We start from the raw sequence: 27,557 nt of genomic DNA on the forward strand, positions 1-27,557 counted from the left end.
GGGGGTGATGGGTGAGCGGGACTCGGTGCAAGTTTGGACACGGGGGCAGTGAGCACAGGGTGATGGGTGAGTGGGACTCGGTGCGAATTAGGAAACGGGGTCAGTGAGCACAGGGTGATGGGTGAGCGGGACTCGGTGCGAATTAGGAAACGGGGTCAGTGAGCACAGGGGGTGATGGGTGAGCGGGACTCGGTGCAAGTTTGGACACGGGGGCAGTGAGCACAGGGTGATGGGTGAGTGGGACTCGGTGCGAATTAGGAAACGGGGTCAGTGAGCACAGGGTGATGGGTGAGCGGGACTCGGTGCGAATTAGGAAACGGGGTCAGTGAGCACAGGGGGTGATGGGTGAGCGGGACTCGGTGCGAGTTTTGGATCACCTCTAGTTTATGTAGAACAGCTCGAAAGAAGAGCAAAGGGATTGGAGTATAAGAGTTCGGATGTCTTCCTCCAGTTATACAAGGCCCTGGTGAGACCACACCTGGAGTATTGTGCACAGTTTTGGTCTCCTTAAGGAAGGATTTTCTTGCCATTGAGGGAGTGCAGCGAAGGTTCACCAGACTGATTCCTGGGATGGGGCATTGCCCTATGATGAGATTGAGCGGACTGGGCCGATATTCTCTCGAATTTATTAGAATCAGAGGTGATCTCATTGAAACAGCCAAAATTCTTACAGGGCTTGACAGGGTAGATAGAGACATAGAAACATGGAAAATAGGTACAGGAGTAGACCATTCGGCCCTTCGAGCCTGCACCACCATTCAATAAGATCATGGCTGATCATTCCCTCAGTATCCCATTCCTGCTTTCTCTCCATTCCCCTTGATCCCTTTAGCCGTAAGGGCCACATCTAACTCCCTTTTGAATATATTTAGTGAATTGGCCTCAACTACTTTCTGTGGTAGAGAATTCCACAGGTTCACAATTCTCTGGGTGAAGAAGTTTCTCCTCATCTCGGTCCTAAATGGCTTACCCCTTATCCTTCGACTGTGACCCCTGGTTCTGGACTTCCCCAACATCGGGAACATTCTTCCTGCATCTAACCTGTCCAGTCCCGTCAGAATTTTATAAGTTTCTATGAGATCCCCTCTCATTCTTCTAAATTCCAGTGAATACAAGCCCAGTTGATCCAGTCTTTCTTCATATGTCAGTCCAGCCATCCCGGGAATCAGTCTGGTGAACCTTCGCTGCATTCCCTCAATAGCAAGAATGTCCTTCCTCAGGTTAGGAGACCAAAACTGTACACTATACTCCAGGTGAGGCCTCACCAAGGCCCTGTACAACTGTAGCAACACCTCCCTGCTCCTATACTCAAATCCTCTCGCTCTGAATGCCAACATGCCATTTGCCTTCTTCACCGCCTGCTGTACCTGCATGCCAACCTTCAATGACTGATGTACCATGACACCCAGGTCTCGTTGCACCCTCCGCTTTTTCTAATCTGTCACCATTCAGCTAGATACAGGGAGTGTGTTCCCCCCGGGTTGCAGAGTCGAGAACCAGGGGTCACACAGTCTCAGGATGAGGGGTCGGCCATTTAGGACTGAGATGAGGAGGAATTTCTTCACTCAGAGGGGGGTGAATCTTTGGAATTCTCTGCCACAGAGGGCAGTGGAGGTTCAGTCGTTGGGTATATTCAAGTCTGAGATCAATAGATATTTGGATATTAAAGGAATCAAGGGATCGGGCGGGGAAGTGGGAGTTGAGACCGAAGGTCAGGTGCGATCTCATTAAATGGCGGAGCAGGCTCGAGGGGCCGAATGGCCGACTCCTGCTCCTATTTCTCGGACGGGGCGAGGGGCCTCACGCTCTCGGGGAAACAGAAAGCTCCCGACATTCCAACAGAAGTCTTACCTCAGCATCTGACTCAGCGAATCAAACAGACAATTTAATACAGCCACCAGCATCAACTGTGGGGCGGGGGGGGGGGAAAAGAGAGAGAGAGAGAGAGAATATACATCACACCATGGTACACTTTCCAATTCAGCCGAACACAGAACGTACATTTAAATGGCACCTTTCTCAAACTCTGGCCGTCCCAAAGCGCAGCACAGCCCAATAAAGTACTTGTAGTGAAGTGCGGTCACTGTTGTAACGTGGGAAACGCGGCAGCCTGTTTGCGCACAGCAAGCTCCCACAGACAGCCAAGTGATTTTAAAAAAAACAGAGTATCTGGGTCATTAAGTGATGCTATTCTTTGAAATAGTGACCCATGGGATTTTTTTCCGTCTAGCTGAGGGGGCAGACGGGGCCTTTGTTTCTCGCTTCGTCTGAAAGACTGCCCCTCCGACAGTGCGGCACTCCCTCAGTACTGCCCCTCCGACAGTGCGGCACTCCCTCAGTACTGCCCCTCCGACAGTGCGGTGCTCCCTCAGTACTGGCCCTCCGACAGTGCAGTGCTCCCTCAGTACTGCCCCTCCGACAGTGCGGCACTCCCTCAGTACTGCCCCTCCGACAGTGCGGTGCTCCCTCAGTACTGCCCCTCCGACAGTGCGGCACTCCCTCAGTACTGCCCCTCCGACAGTGCGGTGCTCCCTCAGTACTGCCCCTCCAACAGTGCGGCACTCCCTCAGTACTGCCCCTCCGACAGTGCGGTGCTCCCTCAGTACTGCCCCTCCGACAGTGCGGCCCTCCCTCAGTACTGCCCCTCCGACAGTGCGGTGCTCCCTCAGTACTGCCCCTCCGACAGTGCGGCGCTCCCTCAGTACTGCCCCTCCGACAGTGCGGCACTCCCTCAGTACTGCCCCTCCGACAGTGCGGCGCTCCCTCAGTACTGCCCCTCCGACAGTGCGGCACTCCCTCAGTACCGCCCCTCCGACACTCCCTCAGTACTGCCCCTCCGACACTGCTGGGCTCCCTCAGTACTGCCCCTCCGACAGTGCGGCACTCCCTCAGTACTGCCCCTCCGACAGTGCGGTGCTCCCTCAGTACTGCCCCTCCGACAGTGCGGCACTCCCTCAGTACTGCCCCTCCGACAGTGCGGCACTCCCTCAGTACTGCCCCTCCGACAGTGCGGCACTCCCTCAGTACTGCCCCGCCAACAGTGCGGCGCTCCCTCAGTACCGCCCCTCCGACAGTGCGGCACTCCCTCAGTACTGCCCCTCCGACAGTGCGGCACTCCCTCAGTACTGCCCCTCCGACAGTGCGGCACTCCCTCAGTACCACCCCTCCGACACTGCGGGGCTCCCTCAGTAGTGCCCCTCTGACAGTGCGGCGCTCCCTCAGTACCGCCCCTCTGACAGTGCGGCGCTCCCTCAGTACTGTCCCTCCGACAGTGCGGCACTCCCTCAGTACTGCCTCTCCGACACTGCGGGGCTCCCTCAGTACTGTCCCTCCGACAGTGCGGCACTCCCTCAGTACTGCCTCTCCGACACTGCGGGGCTCCCTCAGTACTGCCCCTCCGACAGTGCGGCACTCCCTCAGTACTGCACTGGAGTGTCCTTATACACAAGCTATCGCAGTTCTGTGGAATATGCTGGGACGATCTCCACCCACCTCATTCTCGTGCGAGCTGCCAATGACATAGAAATATAGATCAATGTTGCTCTTGTAGACAACCGTCAGCCCTTCCAGCAACGCAATCTCACCTGGGGAAGGATCACATTGCAGTTACACAGGAACAGCAGGGCATTCAGCCCCTCGAGCCTGTTACATTAGGAACAGGAGGTCATTCAGCCCCTCGAGCCTGTTACATTAGGGACAGGAGGAGGCCATTCAGCCCCTCGAGCCTGTTACATTAGGGACAGGAGGAGGCCATTCAGCCCCTCGAGCATGTTACATTAGGAACAGGAGGAGACCATTCAGCCCTCGAGCCTGTTACATTAGGGACAGGAGGAGGCCATTCAGCCCCTCGAGCATGTTACATTAGGAACAGGAGGAGACCATTCAGCCCTCGAGCCTGTTACATTAGGGACAGGAGGAGGCCATTCAGCCCCTCGAGCATGTTACATTAGGAACAGGAGGAGACCATTCAGCCCTCGAGCCTGTTACATTAGGAACAGGAGGAGGCCATTCAGCCCCTCGAGCCTGTTACATTAAGAACAGGAGGAGGCCGTTCAGCCCCTCGAGCTTGATCTGCCATTCAGTTAGATCGTGTCTGATCTGTGCCTGAACTACCTTTAACTCCCTTGTTTCTGTAACCCTTACCCAACAATCCTCTATCAATCTCAGTTTTGAAATTGTCAATTGAACCCCTGATCTTCACAGCACTTTTTTGGGGGAGAGAGTTCCAGATTTTCACCACCCTTCCCAACATCGTCCTCGAGCGGCCTGGCTCTAATGTTAAGGTTACTCTTGTTCTGGACTCCCGCCACCGCTCCCTCCCCCCCCGCGCCCCCACCACGGAGCGGGAGCCCCGCTGTCGGCCCTCCAGTCTGGCTAACTGCAGGGAGCGGGCAGATACTTACTGTCTGTACGGTGCGTCTTGTTAAAAATGTTCTTCTCAAAGGCCTTTTGCTCTTTGACTGATGGATAGGTGGAGTCATAATACTGCGGGGAGAGAGAGAGAGAGAGAGACATCTGATTAACAATCCCAATCTGTGTCAGAGAGAAGCACGACGAGACACACACACAGCGAGAGAGCAAGATACACAGGCGCAGCGCGCGCAGAGCGAGAGAGAGGCACACAGAGCGAGAGAGGGGGCACACAGAGAGCGAGAGAGAGGGGGCACAGAGCGAGAGAGAGAGACGCACACAGAGCGAGAGAGAGAGAGACGTACAGAGCGAGAGAGAGAGAGAGACGCACAGAGAGAGAGAGAGAGAGACACACAGAGAGAGAGCAAGATACACAGGCGCAGCGCGCGCAGAGCGAGAGAGAGAGACACACAGTGCGAGAGAGAGAGAGACGCACAGAGCGAGAGAGAGAGAGACGCACAGAGCGAGAGAGAGAGACGTACAGAGCGAGAGAGAGACGCACAGAGCGAGAGAGAGAGAGAGAGAGACGCACAGAGAGAGAGAGACGCACAGAGCGAGAGAGAGAGAGACGCACAGAGAGAGAGAGACGTACAGAGCGAGAGAGAGAGAGACGCACAGAGCGAGAGAGAGAGAGACGTACAGAGCGAGAGAGAGAGAGACGTACAGAGCGAGAGAGAGAGAGACGCACAGAGCGAGAGAGAGAGACGCACAGAGCGAGAGAGAGAGACGCACAGAGCGAGAGAGAGAGAGAGACGTACAGAGCGAGAGAGAAAGACGCACAGAGCGAGAGAGAGAGAGACGCACCGAGCGAGAGAGAGAGAGACGTACAGAGCGAGAGAGAGAGAGACGCACAGAGAGAGAGAGAGAGACGTACAGAGCGAGAGAGAGAGAGACACAGAGCGAGAGAGACGCACAGAGCGAGAGAGAGGCACAGAGCGAGAGAGAGAGAGAGACGTACAGAGCGAGAGAGACGTACAGAGCGAGAGAGAGACGTACAGAGCGAGAGAGAGAGACACACAGAGCGAGAGAGAGAGAGACGCACAGAGCGAGAGAGAGAGAGAGACGCACAGAGCGAGAGAGAGAGACACACAGAGCGAGAGAGAGAGAGACACACAGAGCGAGAGAGAGACGTACAGAGCGAGAGAGAGAGACACACAGAGCGAGAGAGAGAGAGACGCACAGAGCGAGAGAGACGCACAGAGCGAGAGAGAGAGAGACGCAGAGCGAGAGAGAGAGAGACGCACAGAGCGAGAGAGAGAGAGAGACGCACAGAGCGAGAGAGAGAGAGACGCACAGAGCGAGAGAGAGAGACGCACAGAGCGAGAGAGAGAGACACACAGAGCGAGAGAGAGAGAGACGTACAGAGCGAGAGAGAGAGACACACAGAGAGAGAGAGAGAGAAACGTACAGAGCGAGAGAGAGACGTACAGAGCGAGAGAGAGAGAGACGCACAGAGCGAGAGAGAGAGAGAGACGCACAGAGCGAGAGAGAGAGAGACGCACAGAGCGAGAGAGAGAGAGACGCACAGAGCGAGAGAGAGAGACACACAGAGCGAGAGAGAGAGAGACGTACAGAGCGAGAGAGAGAGAGACATACAGAGCGAGAGAGAGAGAGACGCACAGAGCGAGAGAGAGAGAGAGACGCACAGAGCGAGAGAGAGAGAGACGCACAGAGCGAGAGAGAGAGAGACGCACAGAGCGAGAGAGAGAGAGACGCACAGAGCGAGAGAGAGAGAGAGACGCACAGAGCGAGAGAGAGAGAGACGCACAGAGCGAGAGAGAGACGCACAGAGCGAGAGAGAGAGAGACACACAGAGCGAGAGAGAGAGAGACGCACAGAGCGAGAGAGAGAGAGACACACAGAGCGAGAGAGAGAGACGCACAGAGCGAGAGAGAGACGCACAGAGCGAGAGAGAGAGAGACACACAGAGCGAGAGAGAGAGAGACGCACAGAGCGAGAGAGAGAGAGACACACAGAGCGAGAGAGAGAGACGCACAGAGCGAGAGAGAGAGACACACAGAGCGAGAGAGAGAGAGACGCACAGAGCGAGAGAGAGAGAGACGCACAGAGCGAGAGAGAGAGACGTACAGAGCGAGAGAGAGAGAGACGCACAGAGCGAGAGAGAGAGAGACACACAGAGCGAGAGAGAGACGCACAGAGCGAGAGAGAGAGACGCACAGAGAGAGAGAGAGAGAGACGTACAGAGCGAGAGAGAGAGAGAGACACAGAGCGAGAGAGAGAGAGACGCACAGAGCGAGAGAGAGAGAGACGTACAGAGCGAGAGAGAGAGACGTACAGAGCGAGAAAGAGAGAGACGCACAGAGAGAGAGAGAGAGAGACGTACAGAGCGAGAGAGAGAGACGTACAGAGCGAGAAAGAGAGAGACGCACAGAGCGAGAGAGAGAGAGAGAGAGAGACACACAGAGCGAGAGAGAGAGACACACAGAGCGAGAGAGAGAGACGCACAGAGCGAGAGAGAGAGAGACGTACAGAGCGAGAGAGAGAGACGTACAGAGCGAGAGAGAGACGCACAGAGCGAGAGAGAGAGACGTACAGAGAGAGAGAGAGACGTACAGAGCGAGAGAGAGAGACGTACAGAGCGAGAGAGAGAGACGTACAGAGCGAGAGAGAGACGCACAGAGCGAGAGAGAGAGAGACGCACAGAGATAGAGAGACGTACAGAGCGAGAGAGAGAGACGCACAGAGAGAGAGAGAGACGTACAGAGCGAGAGAGAGAGAGAGACACAGAGCGAGAGAGAGACACAGAGCGAGAGAGAGAGAGACACACAGAGCGAGAGAGAGAGAAGCACAGAGCGAGAGAGAGAGAGACGCACATAGCAAGAGAGAGAGAGACGCACAGAGAGAGAGAGACGTACAGAGCGAGAGAGAGAGACACAGAGCGAGAGAGAGAGAGACACAGAGCGAGAGGGAGAGAGACACAGAGCGAGAGAGAGAGAGACGTACAGAGCGAGAGAGAGAGACGCACAGAGCGAGAGAGAGAGACGCACAGAGCGAGAGAGAGACGCACAGAGCGAGAGAGAGAGACGCACAGAGCGAGAGAGAGACGCACAGAGCGAGAGAGAGAGACGCACAGAGCGAGAGAGAGAGACGCACAGAGCGAGAGAGACACACAGAGCGAGAGAGAGAGAGACGTACAGAGCGAGAGAGAGAGACGTACAGAGAGAGAGAGAGAGACGTACAGAGCGAGAGAGAGAGAGACGCACAGAGCGAGAGAGAGAGAGACGTACAGAGCGAGAGAGAGAGAGACGTACAGAGCGAGAGAGAGAGAGAGACACAGAGCGAGAGAGAGAGACGCACAGAGCGAGAGAGAGAGAGACGCACAGAGCGAGAGAGAGAGAGACGTACAGAGCGAGAGAGAGAGAGAGAGAGTCGTACAGAGCGAGAGAGAGAGAGACGCACAGAGCGAGAGAGAGAGACACACAGAGAGAGAGAGAGAGAGACACAGAGCGAGAGAGAGAGACGCACAGAGCGAGAGAGAGAGAGACACACAGAGCGAGAGAGAGAGAGAGACAGAGCGAGAGAGAGAGACGCACAGAGAGAGAGAGAGAGAGACGTACAGAGCGAGAGAGAGAGAGACGCACAGAGCGAGAGAGAGAGAGACGCACAGAGCGAGAGAGAGAGAGAGACGCACAGAGCGAGAGAGAGAGACGCACAGAGCGAGAGAGAGAGACGTACAGAGCGAGAGAGAGAGAGAGACACACAGAGCGAGAGAGAGACACAGAGCGAGAGAGAGAGACGTACAGAGCGAGAGAGAGAGAGACGCACAGAGAGAGAGAGAGAGAGACGTACAGAGCGAGAGAGAGAGAGAGACACAGAGCGAAAGAGAGAGACGCACAGAGCGAGAGAGAGAGACGTACAGAGCGAGAGAGAGAGAGACACAGAGCGAAAGAGAGAGACGCACAGAGCGAGAGAGAGAGAGACACAGAGCGAGAGAGAGACGTACAGAGCGAGAGAGAGAGAGACACACAGAGCGAGAGAGAGAGACGCACAGAGCGAGAGAGAGAGAGACGCACAGAGAGAGAGAGAGAGACGTACAGAGCGAGAGAGAGAGACACAGAGCGAGAGAGAGAGACGCACAGAGCGAGAGAGAGGGAGACACACAGAGCGAGAGAGAGACACAGAGCGAGAGAGAGAGACGCACAGAGCGAGAGAGAGAGAGACACACAGAGCGAGAGAGAGACACAGAGCGAGAGAGAGAGACGTACAGAGCGAGAGAGAGAGAGACGCACAGAGAGAGAGAGAGAGAGAGACGTACAGAGCGAGAGAGAGAGAGAGACACAGAGCGAAAGAGAGAGACGCACAGAGCGAGAGAGAGAGACGTACAGAGCGAGAGAGAGAGAGAGACACAGAGCGAAAGAGAGAGACGCACAGAGCGAGAGAGAGAGAGACACAGAGCAAGAGAGAGAGAGACGTACAGAGCGAGAGAGAGAGAGACACACAGAGCGAGAGAGAGAGAGACACACAGAGCGAGAGAGAGAGAGACACACAGAGCGAGAGAGAGAGACGCACAGAGAGAGAGAGAGAGAGACGTACAGAGCGAGAGAGAGAGAGAGACACAGAGCGAGAGAGAGAGACGCACAGAGCGAGAGAGAGAGAGACACAGAGCGAGAGAGAGAGAGACGTACAGAGCGAGAGAGAGAGAGACACACAGAGCGAGAGAGAGAGACGCACAGAGCGAGAGAGAGAGAGACGCACAGAGCGAGAGAGAGAGAGACACACAGAGCGAGAGAGAGACGCACAGAGCGAGAGAGAGACGCACAGAGCGAGAGAGAGACGCACAGAACGAGAGAGAGAGAGACGTACAGAGCGAGAGAGAGACACACAGAGCGAGAGAGAGAGACGCACAGAGCGAGAGAGAGAGACGCACAGAGCGAGAGAGAGACGCACAGAGCGAGAGAGAGACGCACAGAGCGAGAGAGAGACGCACAGAACGAGAGAGAGAGACGCACAGAGCGAGAGAGAGAGACGTACAGAGCGAGAGAGAGAGAGACGCACAGAGCGAGAGAGAGAGAGACGCACAGAGCGAGAGAGAGAGACACACAGAGCGAGAGAGAGAGACACACAGAGCGAGAGAGAGAGAGACGCACAGAGCGAGAGAGAGAGAGAAGCACAGAGCGAGAGAGAGACACAGAGCGAGAGAGAGAGACGCACAGAGCGAGAGAGAGAGACGCACAGAGCGAGAGAGAGAGACGCACAGAGCGAGAGAGAGAGAGACGTACAGAGCGAGAGAGAGAGAGACGTACAGAGCGAGAGAGAGAGAGACGTACAGAGCGAGAGAGAGACGCACAGAGCGAGAGAGACGCACAGAGCGAGAGAGAGACGCACAGAGCGAGAGAGAGAGACGTACAGAGCGAGAGAGAGAGACACACAGAGCGAGAGAGAGACGCACAGAGCGAGAGAGAGAGACGTACAGAGCGAGAGAGACGTACAGCGCGAGAGAGAGAGAGACGCACAGAGAGAGAGAGAGAGAGACACACAGAGAGAGAGAGAGAGAGAGACGCACAGAGCGAGAGAGAGACGTACAGAGCGAGAGAGAGAGAGACGTACAGAGCGAGAGAGAGAGAGACGCACAGAGCGAGAGAGAGAGAGAGACGCACAGAGCGAGAGAGAGAGAGACACACAGAGCGAGAGAGAGACGCACAGAGCGAGAGAGAGAGACGTACAGAGCGAGAGAGAGAGACACACAGAGCGAGAGAGAGACGCACATAGCGAGAGAGAGAGAGACACAGAGCGAGAGAGAGAGACGCACAGAGCGAGAGAGAGAGAGACGTACAGAGCGAGAGAGAGAGAGACGTACAGAGCGAGAGAGAGAGAGACGCACAGAGCGAGAGAGAGAGAGACGTACAGAGCGAGAGAGAGAGAGACGCAGAGCGAGAGAGAGAGAGACGCACAGAGCGAGAGAGAGAGACGCACAGAGAGAGAGAGAGAGACGTACAGAGCGAGAGAGAGAGAGACGTACAGAGCGAGAGAGAGAGACGCACAGAGCGAGAGAGAGAGAGACGCACAGAGAGAGAGAGAGAGACGCACAGAGAGAGAGAGAGAGACGCACAGAGCGAGAGAGAGAGAGACGTACAGAGCGAGAGAGAGAGAGAGACACAGAGCGAGAGAGAGAGACGCACAGAGCGAGAGAGAGAGAGACACAGAGCGAGAGAGAGAGAGACGTACAGAGCGAGAGAGAGAGAGACACACATAGCAAGAGAGAGAGAGACGCACAGAGAGAGAGAGACGTACAGAGCGAGAGAGAGAGACACAGAGCGAGAGAGACGCACAGAGCGAGAGGGAGAGAGACACAGAGCGAGAGAGAGAGACACAGAGCGAGAGAGAGAGAGACACAGAGAGAGAGAGAGACGTACAGAGCGAGAGAGAGAGAGACACAGAGAGAGAGAGAGAGACGTACAGAGCGAGAGAGAGAGAGACGCACAGAGCGAGAGAGAGAGAGACGTACAGAGCGAGAGAGAGACGCACAGAGCGAGAGAGAGAGAGACGCACAGAGCGAGAGAGAGAGAGACGCACAGAGCGAGAGAGAGAGACGTACAGAGCGAGAGAGAGAGAGACACACAGAGCGAGAGAGAGAGACACAGAGCGAGAGAGAGAGACGCACAGAGCGAGAGAGAGAGAGACACACAGAGCGAGAGAGAGAGAGACGCACAGAGCGAGAGAGAGAGACACACAGAGCGAGAGAGAGAGACACACAGAGCGAGAGAGAGAGACACACAGAGCGAGAGAGAGAGAGACGCACAGAGCGAGAGAGAGAGACACACAGAGCGAGAGAGAGAGACACACAGAGCGAGAGAGAGAGAGACGCACAGAGCGAGAGAGAGAGAGACACAGAGCGAGAGAGAGAGACGCACAGAGCGAGAGAGAGAGACGCACAGAGCGAGAGAGAGAGACGTACAGAGCGAGAGAGAGAGAGACGTACAGAGCGAGAGAGAGACGTACAGAGCGAGAGAGACGCACAGAGCGAGAGAGAGAGACGTACAGAGCGAGAGAGAGAGACACACAGAGCGAGAGAGAGAGAGACGCACAGAGCGAGAGAGAGAGACGTACAGAGCGAGAGAGAGAGACGTACAGCGCGAGAGAGAGAGAGACGCACAGAGAGAGAGAGAGAGAGACACACAGAGCTAGAGAGAGAGAGACGTACAGAGCGAGAGAGAGAGAGACGTACAGAGCGAGAGAGAGAGACACACAGAGCGAGAGAGAGAGAGACGCACAGAGCGAGAGAGAGAGAGACGTACAGAGCGAGAGAGAGAGACACACAGAGCGAGAGAGAGAGAGACGCACAGAGCGAGAGAGAGAGACGTACAGAGCGAGAGAGAGAGAGACACAGAGCGAGAGAGAGAGACGCACAGAGCGAGAGAGAGACGCACAGAGCGAGAGAGAGAGAGACGTACAGAGCGAGAGAGAGTCGTACAGAGCGAGAGAGAGAGAGACGCACAGAGCGAGAGAGAGAGAGACACACAGAGAGAGAGAGAGAGACACAGAGCGAGAGAGAGAGACGCACAGAGCGAGAGAGAGAGAGACACACAGAGCGAGAGAGAGAGAGACAGAGCGAGAGAGAGAGACGCACAGAGAGAGAGAGAGAGAGACGTACAGAGCGAGAGAGAGAGAGACGCACAGAGCGAGAGAGAGAGAGACGCAGAGCGAGAGAGAGAGAGAGACGCACAGAGCGAGAGAGAGAGACGCACAGAGCGAGAGAGAGAGACGTACAGAGCGAGAGAGAGAGAGACGTACAGAGCGAGAGAGAGAGACGCACAGAGCGAGAGAGAGAGAGACGCACAGAGAGAGAGAGAGAGACGTACAGAGCGAGAGAGAGAGACACAGAGCGAGAGAGAGAGACGCACAGAGCGAGAGAGAGACACACAGAGCGAGAGAGAGAGACACAGAGCGAGAGAGAGAGACGCACAGAGCGAGAGAGAGAGAGACACACAGAGCGAGAGAGAGACACAGAGCGAGAGAGAGAGACGTACAGAGCGAGAGAGAGAGAGACGCACAGAGAGAGAGAGAGAGAGACGTACAGAGCGAGAGAGAGAGAGACACACAGAGCGAGAGAGAGAGACGCACAGAGAGAGACGTACAGAGCGAGAGAGAGAGAGAGACACAGAGCGAAAGAGAGAGACGCACAGAGCGAGAGACACAGAGCGAGAGAGAGAGAGACGTACAGAGCGAGAGAGAGAGAGACACACAGAGCGAGAGAGAGAGACGTACAGAGCGAGAGAGAGAGAGAGACACAGAGCGAGAGAGAGAGACGCACAGAGCGAGAGAGAGAGAGACGTACAGAGCGAGAGAGAGAGAGACACACAGAGCGAGAGAGAGAGACGCATAGAGCGAGAGAGAGAGAGACGCACAGAGCGAGAGAGAGAGAGACGCACAGAGCGAGAGAGAGAGAGACGTACAGAGCGAGAGAGAGAGACACAGAGCGAGAGAGAGAGACGCACAGAGCGAGAGGGAGAGAGACACAGAGCGAGAGAGAGAGAGACGTACAGAGCGAGAGAGAGAGAGACGCACAGAGCGAGAGAGAGAGAGACGCACAGAGCGAGAGAGAGAGACACACAGAGCGAGAGAGAGAGACACACAGAGCGAGAGAGAGAGACACACAGAGCGAGAGAGAGAGAGACGCACAGAGCGAGAGAGAGAGACACAGAGCGAGAGAGAGAGACGTACAGAGCGAGAGAGAGAGAGACGCACAGAGCGAGAGAGAGAGAGACGCACAGAGAGAGAGAGAGAGACGTACAGAGCGAGAGAGAGACGCACAGAGCGAGAGAGAGACGCACAGAACGAGAGAGAGAGACGCACAGAGCGAGAGAGAGAGACGTACAGAGCGAGAGAGAGAGAGACGCACAGAGCGAGAGAGAGAGAGACGCACAGAGCGAGAGAGAGAGACACACAGAGCGAGAGAGAGAGACACACAGAGCGAGAGAGAGAGAGACGCACAGAGCGAGAGAGAGAGAGACACAGAGCGAGAGAGAGAGACGCACAGAGCGAGAGAGAGAGACGCACAGAGCGAGAGAGAGAGACGTACAGAGCGAGAGAGAGAGAGAGACACAGAGCGAGAGAGAGAGAGACGCACAGAGCGAGAGAGAGACACACAGAGCGAGAGAGAGAGAGACGCACAGAGAGAGAGAGAGACACACAGAGCGAGAGAGAGACGCACAGAGCGAGAGAGAGAGAGACGTACAGAGCGAGAGAGAGAGATGCACAGAGCGAGAGAGACGCACAGAGCGAGAGAGAGACGCACAGAGCGAGAGAGAGAGACGTACAGAGCGAGAGAGAGAGACACACAGAGCGAGAGAGAGACGCACAGAGCGAGAGAGAGAGACGTACAGAGCGAGAGAGACGTACAGCGCGAGAGAGAGAGAGACGCACAGAGAGAGAGAGAGAGAGACACAGAGAGAGAGAGAGAGAGAGACGCACAGAGCGAGAGAGAGAGAGACGTACAGAGCGAGAGAGACACACAGAGCGAGAGAGAGAGAGACGCACAGAGCGAGAGAGAGACGTACAGAGCGAGAGAGAGACGCACAGAGCGAGAGACGCACAGAGCGAGAGAGAGAGACGTACAGAGCGAGAGAGAGAGAGACGCACAGAGCGAGAGAGAGACGCACAGAGCGAGAGAGAGAGAGAGACACACAGAGCGAGAGAGAGAGAGAGACGCACAGAGCGAGAGAGAGAGAGAGAGACACAGAGCGAGAGAGAGAGACGCACAGAGCGAGAGAGAGAGAGACGCACAGAGCGAGAGAGAGAGAGAGACGCACAGAGCGAGAGAGAGAGAGAGAGACACAGAGCGAGAGAGAGAGACGCACAGAGCGAGAGAGAGAGAGACGCACAGAGCGAGAGAGAGAGAGACGTACAGAGCGAGAGAGAGAGAGACGCACAGAGCGAGAGAGAGAGAGACGCACAGAGCGAGAGAGAGAGACGCACAGAGAGAGAGAGAGAGACGTACAGAGCGAGAGAGAGAGACACAGAGCGAGAGAGAGAGACGCACAGAGCGAGAGAGAGAGAGACACACAGAGCGAGAGAGAGAGACACAGAGCGAGAGAGAGAGACGCACAGAGCGAGAGAGAGAGAGACACACAGAGCGAGAGAGAGAGACACAGAGCGAGAGAGAGAGACACACAGAGCGAGAGAGAGAGAGACACAGAGCGAGAGAGAGAGAGACGCACAGAGCGAGAGAGAGAGAGACACACAGAGCGAGAGAGAGAGACACAGAGCGAGAGAGAGAGACGCACAGAGCGAGAGAGAGAGAGACACACAGAGCGAGAGAGAGAGAGACGCACAGAGAGAGAGAGAGTGACGTACAGAGCGAGAGAGAGAGAGACGTACAGAGCGAGAGAGAGACACAGAGCGAGAGAGAGAGACACAGAGCGAGAGAGAGAGAGACACACAGAGCGAGAGAGAGAGACACAGAGCGAGAGAGAGACACACAGAGCGAGAGAGAGAGAGACGCACAGAGAGAGAGAGAGTGACGTACAGAGCGAGAGAGAGAGAGACGTACAGAGCGAGAGAGAGACACAGAGCGAGAGAGAGAGACACAGAGCGAGAGAGAGAGAGACACACAGAGCGAGAGAGAGAGACACAGAGCGAGAGAGAGACACACAGAGCGAGAGAGAGAGAGACGCACAGAGAGAGAGAGAGTGACGTACAGAGCGAGAGAGAGAGAGAGAGAGAGAGAGACACACAGAGAGAGAGAGAGTGACGTACAGAGCGAGAGAGAGAGAGACACACAGAGCGAGAGAGAGAGACGCACAGAGCGAGAGAGAGAGAGACACACAGAGCGAGAGAGAGAGACGTACAGAGCGAGAGAGAGACACAGAGCGAGAGAGAGAGACACAGAGCGAGAGAGAGAGACGCACAGAGCGAGAGAGAGAGACGCACAGAGCGAGAGAGAGAGACGCACAGAGCGAGAGAGAGAGAGACGTACAGAGCGAGAGAGAGAGACGCACAGAGCGAGAGAGAGAGACGCACAGAGCGAGAGAGAGAGAGAGACGCACAGAGCGAGAGAGAGAGACGCACAGAGAGAGAGAGAGAGAGACACACAGAGCGAGAGAGAGAGAGACACACAGAGCGAGAGAGAGAGACGCACAGAGCGAGAGAGAGAGAGAGACGCACAGAGCGAGAGAGAGAGAGACGCACAGAGCGAGAGAGAGAGACACACAGAGCGAGAGAGAGAGAGACACACAGAGCGAGAGAGAGAGAGACACACAGAGCGAGAAAGAGAGAGACACACAGAGCGAGAGAGAGAGACGCACAGAGCGAGAGAGAGAGACGTACAGAGCGAGAGAGAGAGACGCACAGAGCGAGAGAGAGAGACGCACAGAGCGAGAGAGAGAGAGAGACGCACAGAGCGAGAGAGAGAGAGACGCACAGAGCGAGAGAGAGAGACACACAGAGCGAGAGAGAGAGAGACACACAGAGCGAGAGAGAGAGAGACACACAGAGCGAGAAAGAGAGAGACGCACAGAGCGAGAGAGAGAGACGCACAGAGCGAGAGAGAGAGAGACACACAGAGCGAGAGAGAGAGAGACACACAGAGCGAGAGAGAGAGAGACACACAGAGCGAGAGAGAGAGAGACACACAGAGCGAGAGAGAGAGAGACACACAGAGCGAGAGAGAGAGAGACGCACAGAGCGAGAGAGAGAGAGACACACAGAGCGAGAGAGAGAGAGACACACAGAGCGAGAGAGAGAGAGACGCACAGAGCGAGAGAGAGAGAGACACACAGAGCGAGAGAGAGAGAGACACACAGAGCGAGAGAGAGAGAGACGTACAGAGCGAGAGAGAGAGACGCACAGAGCGAGAGAGAGAGACGCACAGAGCGAGAGAGAGAGACACACAGAGCGAGAGAGAGAGAGAGACGCACAGAGCGAGAGAGAGAGACGCACAGAGAGAGAGAGAGAGACGCACAGAGCGAGAGAGAGAGAGAGAGAGAGACGCACAGAGCGAGAGAGAGAGAGACACACAGAGCGAGAGAGACACACAGAGCGAGAGAGAGAGACACACAGAGCGAGAGAGAGAGAGACACACAGAGCGAGAGAGAGAGACGCACAGAGAGAGAGAGAGAGAGAGAGAGACACACAGAGCGAGAGAGAGAGAGACGCACAGAGCGAGAGAGAGAGACACACAGAGCGAGAGAGAGAGACGCACAGAGCGAGAGAGAGAGAGACACACAGAGCGAGAGAGACGCACAGAGCGAGAGAGAGAGACGCACAGAGCGAGAGAGAGAGACGCACAGAGCGAGAGAGACACACAGAGCGAGAGAGAGAGACACACAGAGCGAGAGAGAGAGAGACACACAGAGCGAGAGAGAGAGAGACGCACAGAGCGAGAGAGAGAGAGACACACAGAGCGAGAGAGAGAGACGCACAGAGCGAGAGAGAGAGAGACACACAGAGCGAGAGAGAGAGAGACGCACAGAGCGAGAGAGAGAGAGACGCACAGAGCGAGAGAGAGACGCACAGAGCGAGAGAGAGACGCACAGAGCGAGAGAGAGAGAGACACACAGAGCGAGAGAGAGAGAGACGCACAGAGCGAGAGAGAGAGAGACACACAGAGCGAGAGAGACGCACAGAGCGAGAGAGAGAGACGCACAGAGCGAGAGAGAGAGACACACAGAGCGAGAGAGACGCACAGAGAGAGAGAGAGAGAGACACACAGAGCGAGAGAGAGAGAGACACACAGAGCGAGAGAGAGAGAGAGACGCACAGAGCGAGAGAGAGAGACGCACAGAGCGAGAGAGAGAGACACACAGAGCGAGAGAGACGCACAGAGCGAGAGAGAGAGACGCACAGAGCGAGAGAGAGAGAGACACACAGAGCGAGAGAGAGAGAGAGACGCACAGAGCGAGAGAGAGAGACACACAGAGCGAGAGAGAGAGAGACACACAGAGCGAGAGAGAGAGAGACGCACAGAGCGAGAGAGAGAGACACACAGAGCGAGAGAGAGAGAGACACACAGAGCGAGAGAGACGCACAGAGCGAGAGAGAGAGACACACAGAGAGAGAGAGAGAGACGCACAGAGCGAGAGAGAGAGAGACACACAGAGCGAGAGAGAGAGAGAGACGTACAGAGCGAGAGAGAGAGACACACAGAGCGAGAGAGAGAGACACACAGAGCGAGAGAGAGAGAGACACAGAGCGAGAGAGAGAGAGACACACAGAGCGAGAGAGACGCACAGAGCGAGAGAGAGAGACGCACAGAGCGAGAGAGAGAGAGACACAGAGCGAGAGAGAGAGAGACACACAGAGCGAGAGAGAGAGACGCACAGAGCGAGAGAGAGAGAGACACACAGAGCGAGAGAGAGAGACGCACAGAGCGAGAGAGAGAGAGACGTACAGAGCGAGAGAGAGAGAGACACACAGAGCGAGAGAGAGAGACGCACAGAGCGAGAGAGAGAGAGACACACAGAGCGAGAGAGAGAGACGCACAGAGCGAGAGAGAGAGAGACGTACAGAGCGAGAGAGAGAGAGAGACGCACAGAGCGAGAGAGAGAGAGACGCACAGAGCGAGAGAGAGAGAGACGCACAGAGCGAGAGAGAGACGCACAGAGCGAGAGAGAGAGACGCACAGAGAGAGAGAGAGAGACGCACAGAGCGAGAGAGAGAGAGACACACAGAGCGAGAGAGACGCACAGAGCGAGAGAGAGAGACGCACAGAGCGAGAGAGAGAGAGACACACAGAGCGAGAGAGACGCACAGAGCGAGAGAGAGAGACGCACAGAGCGAGAGAGAGAGACACACAGAGCGAGAGAGAGAGACACACAGAGAGAGAGAGAGAGACGCACAGAGCGAGAGAGAGAGAGACACACAGAGCGAGAGAGAGAGAGACGTACAGAGCGAGAGAGAGAGAGACGCACAGAGCGAGAGAGAGAGACACACAGAGCGAGAGAGAGAGAGACACACAGAGCGAGAGAGAGAGAGACGCACAGAGCGAGAGAGAGAGACGCACAGAGCGAGAGAGAGAGAGACGTACAGAGCGAGAGAGAGAGAGACGCACAGAGCGAGAGAGACACACAGAGCGAGAGAGAGAGACACACAGAGCGAGAGAGAGAGAGACGCACAGAGCGAGAGAGAGACGCACAGAGCGAGAGAGAGAGAGACACACAGAGCGAGAGAGAGACACACAGAGCGAGAGAGACGCACAGAGCGAGAGAGAGAGACGCACAGAGCGAGAGAGAGAGACACACAGAGCGAGAGAGAGAGACACACAGAGAGAGAGAGAGAGAGACGCACAGAGCGAGAGAGAGAGAGACACACAGAGCGAGAGAGAGAGAGACGTACAGAGCGAGAGAGAGAGAGACGCACAGAGCGAGAGAGAGAGACACACAGAGCGAGAGAGAGAGAGACACACAGAGCGAGAGAGAGAGAGACGCACAGAGCGAGAGAGAGAGACGCACAGAGCGAGAGAGAGAGAGAGACGTACAGAGCGAGAGAGAGAGAGACGCACAGAGCGAGAGAGACACACAGAGCGAGAGAGAGAGACACACAGAGCGAGAGAGAGAGAGACGCACAGAGCGAGAGAGAGACGCACAGAGCGAGAGAGAGAGAGACACACAGAGCGAGAGAGAGAGACGCACAGAGCGAGAGAGAGAGACGCACAGAGCGAGAGAGAGAGACACACAGAGCGAGAGAGAGAGACGCACAGAGCGAGAGAGAGACACACAGAGCGAGAGAGAGACGCACAGAGCGAGAGAGAGAGAGACACAAAGAGCGAGAGAGAGAGACACACAGAGCGAGAGAGAGAGAGACACAGAGCGAGAGAGAGAGAGACGCACAGAGCGAGAGAGAGACGCACAGAGCGAGAGAGAGACACACAGAGCGAGAGAGAGAGAGACGCACAGAGCGAGAGAGAGACACACAGAGCGAGAGAGAGAGACGCAGAGCGAGAGAGACGCACAGAGCGAGAGAGAGACGCACAGAGAGAGAGAGACGTACAGAGCGAGAGAGAGAGAGACGCACAGAGAGAGAGAGACGTACAGAGCGAGAGAGAGACGCACAGAGAGAGAGAGAGAGACGTACAGAGCGAGAGAGAGAGAGACGCACAGAGAGAGAGAGAGAGACGTACAGAGCGAGAGAGAGAGAGACGCACAGAGCGAGAGAGAGAGACGCACAGAGCGAGAGAGAGAGAGACACACAGAGCAAGAGAGAGAGAGAGACACAGAGCGAGAGAGAGAGAGACACACAGAGCGAGAGAGAGAGAGACACACAGAGCGAGAGAGAGAGAGACGTACAGAGCGAGAGAGAGAGAGACACACAGAGCAAGAGAGAGAGAGAGACACAGAGCGAGAGAGAGAGAGACACACAGAGCGAGAGAGAGAGAGACACACAGAGCAAGAGAGAGAGAGAGACACAGAGCGAGAGAGAGAGAGACACAGAGAGCAAGAGAGAGAGAGAGACACAGAGCGAGAGAGAGAGAGACACACAGAGCGAGAGAGAGAGAGACACACAGAGCAAGAGAGAGAGAGAGACACAGAGCGAGAGAGAGAGAGACACACAGAGCAAGAGAGAGAGAGAGACACAGAGCGAGAGAGAGAGAGACACACAGAGCGAGAGAGAGAGAGACACAGACACACACACACAGAGCGAGCGATGGAGAGAGACAGGATGATCAGGTACCTTGGCAAGGATTCGCTCCCCATCGTTATCCAGGATGAGGATTGCCTTCACGGTGTATAGGGTCGGTTCCTGTAACAACATTACAGCGAGTGTTGGTCACATTCAGACTAATCAAAATCTGGCATTTCCCTGGGCGACTCAATGCTTACCAGGTCACAACGAAACAAACTAATCCCACTGCCCCGCTCTCTCCCCATAGCCCTGTATCAATCCCAAACTAATCCCATTGCCCCACTCTCTCCCCATAGTCCTGCATCAATCCCCAAACTAATCCCACTGCCCCGCTCTCTCCCCATAGTCCTGTATCAATCCCCAAACTAATCCCACTGCCCCGCTCTCTCCCCACAGCCCTGTATCAATCCCCAAACTAATCCCACTGCCCCGCTCTCTCCCCATAGCCCTGTATCAATCCCCAAACTAATCCCACTGCCCCGCTCTCACCCCACAGTCCTGTATCAATCCCCAAACTAATCCCACTGCCCCGCTCTCTCCCCATAGCCCTGTATCAATCCCCAAACTAATCCCACTGCCCCGCTCTCTCCCCATAGTCCTGTATCAATCCCCAAACTAATCCCACTGCCCCGCTCTCTCCCCATAGCCCTGTATCAATCCCAAACTAATCCCACTGCCCCGCTCTCTCCCCATAGCCCTGTATCAATCCCAAACTCATCCCATTGCCCCACTCTCTCCCCATAGCCCTGTATCAATCCCCAAACTAATCCCACTGCACCGCTCTCTCCCCATAGTCTGTATCAATCCCCAAACTAATCCCACTGCCCCGCTCTCTCCCCATAGTCCTGTATCAATCCCCAAACTAATCCCACTGCCCCGCTCTCTCCCCATAGCCCTGTATCAATCCCCAAACTAATCCCACTGCCCCGCTCTCTCCCCACAGTCCTGTATCAATCCCCAAACTAATCCCACTGCCCCGCTCTCTCCCCATAGTCCTGTATCAATCCCCAAACTAATCCCACTGCCCCACTCTCTCCCCATAGTACTGTATCAATCCTCAAACTAATCCCACTGCCCCGCTCTCTCCCCATAGCCCTGTATCAATCCCCAAACTAATCCCACTGCCCCGCTCTCTCCCCATAGCCCTGTATCAATCCCCAAACTTATCCCACTGCCCCACTCTCTCCCCATAGCCCTGTATCAATCCCCAAACTAATCCCACTGCCCCGCTCTCTCCCCATAGTCCTGTGTCAATCCCCAAACTAATCCCACTGCCCCGCTCTCTCCCCATAGTCCTGTATCAATCCCCAAACTAATCCCACTGCCCCGCTCTCTCCCCATAGCCCTGTATCACTCCCCAAACTAATCCCACTGCCCCGCTCTCTCCCCATAGTCCTGTATCAATCCCCAAACTAATCCCACTGCCCCGCTCTCTCCCCATAGTCCTGTATCAATCCCCAAACTAATCCCACTGCCCCACTCTCCCCATAGTCCTGTATCAATCCTCAAACTAATCCCACTGCCCCGCTCTCTCCCCATAGCCCTGTATCAATCCCCAAAATAATCCCACTGCCCCACTCTCTCCCCATAGCCCTGTATCAATCCCCAAACTAATCCTACTGCCCCGCTCTCTCCCCATAGCCCTGTATCAATCCCAAACTAATCCCACTGCCCCGCTCTCTCCCCATAGCCCTGTATCAATCCCAAACTAATCCCACTGCCCCGCTCTCTCCCCATAGTGCTGTATCAATCCCAAACTAATCCCACTGCCCCGCTCTCTCCCCATAGTCCTGTATCAATCCCAAACTAATCCCACTGCCCCGCTCTCTCCCCACAGCCCTGTATCAATCCCAAACTAATCCCACTGCCCCGCGCTCTCCCCATAGCCCTGTATCAATCCCCAAACTAATCCCACTGCCCCGCGCTCTCCCCATAGTCCTGTATCAATCCCCAAACTAATCCCACTGCCCCGCGCTCTCCCCATAGTCCTGTATCAATCTCCAAACTAATCCCACTGCCCCGCACTCTCCCCACAGCCCTGTATCAATCCCCAAACAAATCCCACTGCCCCACGCTCTCCCCATAGCCCTGTATCAATCCCCAAACTAATCGTACTGCCCCGCACTCTCCCCACAGCCCTGTATCAATCCCCAAACTAATCCCACTGCCCCGCATCAATCCCCAAACTAATCCCACTGCCCCGCTCTCTCCCCATAGCCCTGTATCAATCCCCAAACGAATCCCACTGCCCCGCACTCTCCCCACAGACCTGTATCAATCCCCAAACGAATCCCACTGCCCCGCTCTCTCCCCATAGCCCTGTATCAATCCCCAAACTAATCCCACTGTCCCGCTCTCTCCCCATAGTCCTGTATCAATCCCCAAACTAATCCCACTGCCCCGCACTCTCCCCACAGCCCTGTATCAATCCCCAAACTAATCCCACTGCCCCGCTCTCTCCCCATAGCCCTGTATCAATCCCCAAACTAATCCCACTGCCCCGCTCTCTCCCCATAGCCCTGTATCAATCCCCAAACTAATCCCACTGCCCCGCTCTCTTCCCATAGCTCTGTATCAATCCCCAAACTAATCCCACTGCCCCGCTCTCTCCCCACAGCCCTGTATCAATCCCCAAACTAATCCCACTGCCCCGCTCTCTCCCCATAGCTCTGTATCAATCCCCAAACTAATCCCACTGCCCCACTCTCTCCCCATAGCCCTGTATCAATCCCAAACTAATCCCACTGCCCCACTCTCTCCCCATAGCCCTGTATCAATCCCAAACTAATCCCACTGCCCCGCGCTCTCCCCATAGCCCTTTATCAATCCCAAACTAATCCCACTGCTCCGCTCTCTCCCCATAGCCCTGTATCAATCCCCAAACTAATCCCACTGCCCCGCTCTCTCCCCATAGCCCTGTATCAATCCCCAAACTAATCCCACTGCCCCGCTCTCTCCCCATAGCCCTTTATCAATCCCAAACTAATCCCACTGCCCCGCTCTCTCCCCATAGCCCTTTATCAATCCCAAACTAATCCCACTGCCCCGCTCTCTCCCCATAGTCCTGTATCAATCCCCAAACTAATCCCACTGCCCCGCTCTCTCCCCGTAGCCCTGTATCAATCCTCAAACTAATCCCACTGCCCCGCTCTCTCCCCATAGCCCTGTATCAATCCCTAAACTAATCCCACTGCCCCGCTCTCTCCCCATAGCCCTGTATCAATCCCCAAACTAATCCCACTGCCCCGCTCTCTCCCCATAGCCCTGTATCAATCCCCAAACTTATCCCACTGCCCCACTCTCTCCCCATAGCCCTGTATCAATCCCCAAACTAATCCCACTGCCCCGCTCTCTCCCCATAGTCCTGTATCAATCCCCAAACTAATCCCACTGCCCCGCTCTCCCCATAGTCCTGTATCAATCCCCAAACTAATAACACTGCCCCGCTCTCTCCCCATAGCCCTGAATCAATCCCCAAACTAATCCCACTGCCCCGCTCTCTCCCCATAGTCCTGTATCAATCCCCAAACTATTCCCACTGCCCCGCTCTCTCCCCATAGTCCTGTATCAATCCCCAAACTAATCCCACTGCCCCACTCTCTCCCCATAGTCCTGTATCAATCCTCAAATTAATCCCAATGCCCCGCTCTCTCCCCATAGCCCTGTATCAATCCCCAAACTAATCCCACTGCCCCACTCTCTCCCCATAGCCCTGTATCAATCCCCAAACTAATCCGACTGCCCCGCTCTCTCCCCATAGCCCTGTATCACTCCCAAACTAATCCCACTGCCCCGCTCTCTCCCCATAGCCCTGTATCAATCCCCAAACTAATCCCACTGCCCCGCTCTCTCCCCATAGTCCTGTATCAATCCCAAACTAATCCCACTGCCCCTCTCTCCCCACAGTCCTGTATCAATCCCAAACTAATCCCACTGCCCCGCGCTCTCCCCATAGTCCTGTATCAATCCCCAAACTAATCGTACTGCCCCGCACTCTCCCCACAGCCCTGTATCAATCCCCAAACTAATCCCACTGCCCCGCATCAATCCCCAAACTAATCCCACTGCCCCGCTCTCTCCCCATAGCCCTGTATCAATCCCCAAACTAATCCCACTGCCCCGCACTCTCCCCACAGCCCTGTATCAATCCCCAAACTAATCCCACTGCCCCGCTCTCTCCCCATAGCCCTGTATCAATCCCCAAACTAATCCCACTGCCCCGCTCTCTCCCCATAGCCCTGTATCAATCCCCAAACTAATCCCACTGCCCCGCTCTCTCCCCATAGCCCTGTATCAATCCCCAAACTAATCCCACTGCCCCGCTCTCTCCCCATAGTCCTATCAATCCCAAACTAATCCCACTGCCCCACTCTCTCCCCATAGCCCTGTATCAATCCCAAACTAATCCCACTGCCCCGCGCTCTCCCCATAGTCCTGTATCAATCCCAAACTAATCCCACTGCCCCGCGCTCTCCCCATAGCCCTGTATCAATCCCCAAACTAATCCCACTGCCCCGCGCTCTCCCCATAGTCCTGTATCAATCCCAAACTAATCCCACTGCCCCGCGCTCTCCCCATAGTCCTGTATCAATCCCCAAACTAATCCCACTGCCCCGCACTCTCCCCATAGTCCTGTATCAATCTCCAAACTAATCCCACTGCCCCGCGCTCTCCCCATAGTCCTGTATCAATCCCAGACTAATCCCACTGCCCCGCGCTCTCCCCATAGTCCTGTATCAATCCCCAAACTAATCCCACTGCCCCGCTCTCTCCCCATAGTCCTGTATCAATCCCCAAACTAATCCCACTGCCCCGCTCTCTCCCCATAGTCCTGTATCAATCTCCAAACTAATCCCACTGCCCCGCGCTCTCCCCATAGTCCTGTATCAATCCCCAAACTAATCCCACTGCCCCGCGCTCTCCCCATAGTCCTGTATCAATCCCCAAACTAATCCCACTGCCCCGCTCTCTCCCCATAGTCCTGTATCAATCTCCAAACTAATCCCACTGCCCCGCTCTCTCCCCATAGTCCTGTATCAATCCCCAAACTAATCCCACTGCCCCGCGCTCTCCCCATAGTCCTGTATCTATCCCCAAACTAATCCCACTGCCCCGCTCTCTCCCCATAGTCCTGTATCAATCCCAAACTAATCCCACTGCCCCGCTCTCTCCCCATAGCCCTGTATCAATCCCCAAACTAATCCCACTGCCCCGCTCTCTCCCCATAGTCCTGTATCAATCCCCAAACTAATCCCACTGCCCCGCTCTCTCCCCATAGCCCTGTATCAATCCCCAAACTAATCCCACTGCCCCGCTCTCTCCCCATAGTCCTGTATCAATCCCCAAACTAATCCCACTGCCCCGCTCTCTCCCCATAGTCCTGTATCAATCCCAAACTAATCCCACTGCCCCACTCTCTCCCCATAGCCCTGTATCAATCCCCAAACTAATCCCACTGCCCCGCTCTCTCCCCATAGTCCTGTATCAATCCCCAAACTAATCCCACTGCCCCGCTCTCTCCCCATCGTCCTGTATCAATCCCAAACTAATCCCACTGCCCCGCTCTCTCCCCATAGCCCTGTATCAATCCCCAAACTAATCCCACTGCCCCGCTCTCTCCCCATAGTCCTGTATCAATCCCAAACTAATCCCACTGCCCCGCTCTCTCCCCATAGTCCTGTATCAATCCCCAAACTAATCCCACTGCCCCGCTCTCTCCCCATAGCCCTGTATCAATCCCAAACTAATCCCACTGTCCCGCTCTCTCCCCATAGTCCTGTATCAATCCCAAACTAATCCCACTGTCCCGCTCTCTCCCCATAGCCCTGTATCAATCCCCAAACTAATCCCACTGCCCCGCTCTCTCCCCATAGTCCTGTATCAATCCCCAAACTAATCCCACTGCCCCGCGCTCTCCCCATAGTCCTGTATCAATCCCCAAACTAATCCCACTGCCCCGCTCTCTCCCCATAGTCCTGTATCAATCCCCAAACTAATCCCACTGCCCCGCTCTCTCCCCATAGTCCTGTATCAATCCCAAACTAATCCCACTGCCCCACTCTCTCCCCATAGCCCTGTATCAATCCCCAAACTAATCCCACTGCCCCGCTCTCTCCCCATACCCAAACTAATCCCACTGCCCCGCTCTCTCCCCATAGTCCTGTATCAATCCCAAACTAATCCCACTGCCCCGCTCTCTCCCCATAGCCCTGTATCAATCCCCAAACTAATCCCACTGCCCCGCTCTCTCCCCATAGCCCTGTATCAATCCCCAAACTAATCCCACTGCCCCGCTCTCTCCCCATAGTCCTGTATCAATCCCCAAACTAATCCCACTGCCCCGCACTCTCCCCACAGCCCTGTATCAATCCCCAAACTAATCCCACTGCCCCGCTCTCTCCCCATAGCCCTGTATCAATCCCAAACTAATCCCACTGCCCCGCTCTCTCCCCATAGCCCTGTATCAATCCCCAAACTAATCCCACTGCCCCGCTCTCTCCCCATAGTCCTGTATCAATCCCCAAACTAATCCCACTGCCCCGCTCTCTCCCCATAGTCCTGTATCAATCCCCAAACTAATCCCACTGCCCCGCTCTCTCCCCATAGCCCTGTATCAATCCCAAACTAATCCCACTGCCCCGCTCTCTCCCCATAGTCCTGTATCAATCCCCAAACTAATCCCACTGCCCCGCTCTCTCCCCATAGCCCTGTATCAATCCCAAACTAATCCCACTGCCCCGCTCTCTCCCCATAGTCCTGTATCAATCCCCAAACTAATCCCACTGCCCCGCACTCTCCCCACAGCCCTGTATCAATCCCCAAACTAATCCCACTGCCCCGCTCTCTCCCCATAGTCCTGTATCAATCCCCAAACTAATCCCACTGCCCCGCGCTCTCCCCACAGCCGTGTCGTCTCCCCGATGTTGTCATGTTCCGCCGCTCCCCCCGGACCCTCCGTCACCACTCCGCGCCGTGTTCGAGGCCCCCGAATCAAAGTTCTGTGATGCACTGACTTTTAGTTATCGCAGTCGGAGTGGACGACAGAACTTCGGCTCGAGGGTCGGGCTCCTGCACCTGGCGTCCGGCCGATCGGTCCTCGTTCCGGCGGGGGCTCGGCGCATCGTGACCCTCGTAGGTCGGTGCTCCCTCCCGCACCGCAGCCCTCCGCGGAACTCGCGTGATTGTGCGTCGAGTCTTTGCCCTCGGTTCCACCCAATCCCCATCGCCGCCCCCCCAGGCCCCCCCCCCCCTCCGACCCCCGTCTCCTCCCCACATCCCGCCAGAAGGCATGAACTCCTAGCGTCCAAGCTGCACCCATTCCTCACGTTGGCACCCGAACGGCAGCTATTTAACTACAGGGTACGTCACAGCCAAGTCCTGATACTGTCCTCGCGGACACAAGATCCCCCCGCACGTTCACACACCAACGCTCACGCACCGACACACACACACATAAACACACACACACGCGCACAATCACACGCACGCACACACACAAACACACGCACGAACACACGCGCACACACACAAACACACACACGCAAACGCACACGCACAAACACAAACAC

The 27,557-nt window shown here is 55.7% G+C and overlaps 1 protein-coding gene across 1 annotated transcript in view; it reads right to left on the bottom strand.

Moving 5' to 3' along the window:
• Nucleotides 1–1,828: 1,828 nt before the first annotated feature.
• LOC139254777 (coatomer subunit zeta-1-like) overlaps nucleotides 1,829–27,557 on the bottom strand; it is a 37,168-nt gene continuing 11,439 nt past the window's right edge. The window contains exons 2-5 of the mRNA XM_070873798.1: nucleotides 20,038–20,106; nucleotides 4,404–4,485; nucleotides 3,493–3,584; nucleotides 1,829–1,907 (exon numbers count right to left, since the gene is read on the bottom strand). Coding sequence (XP_070729899.1) covers nucleotides 1,848–1,907; nucleotides 3,493–3,584; nucleotides 4,404–4,485; nucleotides 20,038–20,106 — 303 coding nt within the window. The 3' untranslated portion in view covers nucleotides 1,829–1,847. The remainder of the gene's footprint in view (nucleotides 1,908–3,492; nucleotides 3,585–4,403; nucleotides 4,486–20,037; nucleotides 20,107–27,557) is intronic.

This window comes from Pristiophorus japonicus, unplaced genomic scaffold (assembly GCF_044704955.1).
Source record: "Pristiophorus japonicus isolate sPriJap1 unplaced genomic scaffold, sPriJap1.hap1 HAP1_SCAFFOLD_573, whole genome shotgun sequence".
NCBI classification, from domain to species: domain Eukaryota; kingdom Metazoa; phylum Chordata; class Chondrichthyes; family Pristiophoridae; genus Pristiophorus; species Pristiophorus japonicus.